This window comes from Aplysia californica, unplaced genomic scaffold, assembly GCF_000002075.1.
Source record: "Aplysia californica isolate F4 #8 unplaced genomic scaffold, AplCal3.0 scaffold00471, whole genome shotgun sequence".
Classification (NCBI taxonomy): Eukaryota; Metazoa; Mollusca; class Gastropoda; order Aplysiida; family Aplysiidae; genus Aplysia; species Aplysia californica.
The window spans coordinates 75,392-79,412 of NW_004797741.1; the positions used below are offsets into that span (position 1 = coordinate 75,392).

Genomic DNA, 4,021 nt, shown 5'->3' on the forward strand with positions numbered 1-4,021 from the left:
ACAATCGAGCTAACTTCTTTTTTTTCTGGACCTAGAAACCTTAAATTTGGCATACAACTTCGTTATGATACAGGTATTACGATGAAAAAAAAAAATCCCGGATCCAAGATGGCCGCCATTTTTATGGCGCCATATTGGATTTTCACATCATGTTTTCAAATCAATACTCCTCTGAAATTTACCGATGGATTTTATTGTCCTTTGGCACACATGCACCCAAGAGGCATATAAGTTAAATATAGTCAGTTTCTTTCGATATTTTATTTCGTTTCGGAGTTACAGGAAGAAGCGTGCAAATCTTGTCAAAAATACAGAAAACGGTCAATTTTCAAAAATTTTTAAATCATAAAATGAAAACCAAGATAGATATAAAAAAAACACTGACAATTCAATGTAACCACTCCTAAGGGCAACAAGTATGCCAAGTGCCATCAAGATACACCTGTAACCTTCAGCGGAGTATCGAAAAATGTGTCAAAAATTAAAAAATCAAATATTTTTGACAAAAAATGAGACACCTCTCTATTTAGTGAAGATAGAACAACATTGTAAGAAGAAAAAATGTTGGACATCCAACTAGCTACAATTGTGCCAAAGGACAATCAAATCAATAGAGAAATGACTGAGAAAAGGCAAAAAATATTGTAATACCCAATTTGACCCAGATTGACCAAAAATAGGTGGGACCCCCCCCCCTTAAATGTTTTGTGCAGTAGAAAGTAGCGAGATTTGCACATCCCTCGTGCATCCTCAACAATTAATAACCTTCTTTTTCTGATTCAATTAAACTTATTTTTCCATCTTGCATAATAGGACAAAGGATCCAATCTTGGTCTCGGCGTAAACATAATTAATTTTAGATGTTTTTCTTTCATTCTATATCTGCGTGAGAAGAATGAATAATCAGGATTAGCAGAATTCTTTTGTCCCCCTCTCGTAAACAAGACAAAATTGATGATAATAGATTGGGGGATTTGCTTTGTTTATAAATAATCTCCTTTTGTTATTTTTGGTGTTTGTGGTCCATTTTCAAAGATTATGTCATCATAATATTCGTTTGGCGACTTTAGAATCTTTCGGGTCATGCACATTCGGGCTTCCGCTTAGAGACGTGCAGCCAAAAGATGTACTGGAAACAAGACATTCATGATTTATGACATGTTCTTGTTTTCCTGCTGTCTGGTGTTTTGCATTTGGATCAACTTGCTGCTATAACTGACTATTAATCGGATTAAGGTTGGAGGAGAAAAGGGTTAGGTGGCAGTAAAGGATGATGGAGAAGTAATGGAAAGAGGGCAATAAAAGAGAAGGAAAGTCGAAAGGAATAGAGAAAAGGAAGTTAGCGGAGCTGGAGGGAGAGGCTGAGGAAGAAAGAAAAAAGAAAGAAGATGGGAGATAGAGACAGAGAGAGAGAGAGAGAGAGAGAGAGAGAGAGAGAGAGAGAGAGAGAGAGAGAGAGAGAGAGAGAGAGAGAGAGAGAGAGAGAGAGAGAATGGTGAAATGGTATAGGTTTAACGCCTCCATCAACACTATTAGGTTATTTAAGAGGCGGGGCCTCCGAGTTTAACGTCCATCTCCGAAAGGACGGAGCCAAAAGAGAAATTCGTGTAATATGCCTTTCTCAGGGATACACGGCTCGAAACCCCGAACCCGCAATCTCACGACTACGAGTCCGGTAGCCCAACCACTGGACTACCGACGCTACACGAGAGAGAGATAGATAGATAGATAGATAGATAGATAGATAGAGAGAGAGAGAGAGAGAGAGAGAGAGAGAGAGAGAGAGAGAGAAATAGAGAGAGAGAGAGAAATAGAGAGAGAGAGAGGGGGGGGGGGTAGTGTAAAAGATTCGACTACCATAACATTCCCCATGGTTATTCGAGCGTTTTTTCTCATGTTAATACACAACTAAGCCGGTTGTGTATACAGTTTTATACTTAGCCAAGTTTTGACCTCATGAACAGCACGAACAGAATGTAAATGTTTGGTTGTGTTAGTAGCCTAGTGGTTAGGCTACCGAACCCGTAATCATGAGATTCGGGTCGTGGGGGTTCGGGCCTCTGTTCAGTCCGACGTTGTGTCCTTGGGAAAGGCACTTTACACGAATTTCCTATTTGGCTCAGTCCTTTCAGGGATGGACGTAAAACTCGGAGGTCCTGCCTCTTAAATAAGCTAATAGTGTTGATAAGGGCGATAAACATCATACACCATTTCATCATTTTTTAAAATGAATGTTTCTCCCAGATACATGCTTGGCCTGGGTGCGCTGCCGTCCACGGTTCAGTTCCTGGGGTTTTTGTTCATGCCTGAGTCTCCCAGATGGCTCATAAGCGTGGGTCGAGAGGAGAAGGCAAGGCGAGTGCTGCAGTCGATGAGAGGAGCCCTGGACATTGACGAAGAGTATGAGAATATCAAACAGTCGTGTACAGAGCTACAGCAAGAGGAACAGAACAGAGGTCTGTATGTCATAGATAGATAGATAGATAGATAGATAGGTAGATAGATAGATAGATAGATAGATAGATAGATAGATAGATAGATAGATAGATAGATAGATAGATAGATAGATAGATAGATAGACGCAGTGATAGATAGATGTACGAGGAGCATACCAAAAGTTTTTATTTTACCTGACCATGAAGGGATACAGGTAGAAAACTGAAATGTGGGGTGAAAGCCAATAATTATCTTCCAAGAATGCATGTGAATTTGGGGGAAGTTCCGATAACTGGTTTTAACACCAGCGCACTGTATTTGAATGGGGGTATGCTGTTCTCCAGTTTCAACATAAAAATGGGAAAAATTGAGCACAGGGCAGTAATGAAGTTTTTGTTCTTGCAAGGCAAGCAACTATAGGGTATTTATTTTACTGAGATGCATGACGTTTATGGAACTCATTGCCCATCATTTGCTGTGATTTTGGTATAAAAAATTCAAAAGCAGATTTATGGATATTGAAGATGACCACCGTGATGGTCGCCCAGTGACAGAAGCAACAGAAGAGAATGTGTTGAAAATTAAGAAACCTGTATTGTTTGATATGCTGGTGACAGTCGAACATTTGAGCAACGAAACTAGGATTAGCATTTGATCAGTTGAACGAATCTCAAATGAACATTTGGATATGACCAAAGATTCTGCGAGATGGGTCCTACATTTGTTGACTCCTCCTCAAAAAGTTGAACATGTGGATTGTTGTCACGAATTACTTAGCCCGTATGAAAAGGATAAAACAATTTTTTTTAACAAACTTGTAACCCTGGATGAGACATGGGTCCACCACTATGATCCAGAGTCAAAATATCCATCAATACAGTGGAAAACGCCCTCATCTCCAGCACCAAAGAAGGCAAATGTGTAGCCATCAAGTGGAAAAGTGATGCTATCAGTTTTTTAGACCAAGAAGGAGAGATTATGACAGACTATTTTACTTGAAAATGGACGTACGGTCACCGGAGACAAGTATTCTAACAAACTAAAAAAATTACGAGATGGTATAAAAGGAAAACGCAGAGAAAAAACCGAAAAGGCATTTTGCTGCTCCACGACAACGCGCCAGCACACACTTCAAGAAAAGTTGTAGAAATTGCGCGAGAAAGTGGCTATGAAATCTTGCCACATGCACCCTAATCTCCAGATTTAACCCCATCCGACTCTCTGCTTTCCCAAAATTGAAAAATGATTTTAAAAAAGGCATTTTGAAAGTGATGATGACTTCAAAGAAGCGGTAGAGGGCTGGTTTTATACCAAAGAGAGGGTCTTCTATTCTCAAGTTCTTTTCAAGGTCACACACAGATGGCAAAAAGTATAACTGTGGGAGGCGACTACATAGGAAAAGATTAAGGCTAGTACCAAATTCAAGCTGTCTACCTTTATTTCTTCATGGCCAAGTAAAAAAACTTTTGGCATGCCCCTTGTATGTATGTATGGACTTGGTTGGATGGATAGATTGGTTTATTTATTTACAGATAGATAGATAGATAGATAGATAGATAGATAGATAGATAGATAGATAGATAGA

At 39.4% G+C, this 4,021-nt stretch overlaps 1 protein-coding gene across 1 annotated transcript in view; it reads left to right on the forward strand.

Moving 5' to 3' along the window:
- Positions 1–4,021, forward strand: part of LOC101860595 (proton myo-inositol cotransporter) — an 82,077-nt gene that overhangs the window by 62,309 nt on the left and 15,747 nt on the right. The window contains exon 4 of the mRNA XM_035971615.1: positions 2,245–2,456. Coding sequence (XP_035827508.1) covers positions 2,245–2,456 — 212 coding nt within the window. The remainder of the gene's footprint in view (positions 1–2,244; positions 2,457–4,021) is intronic.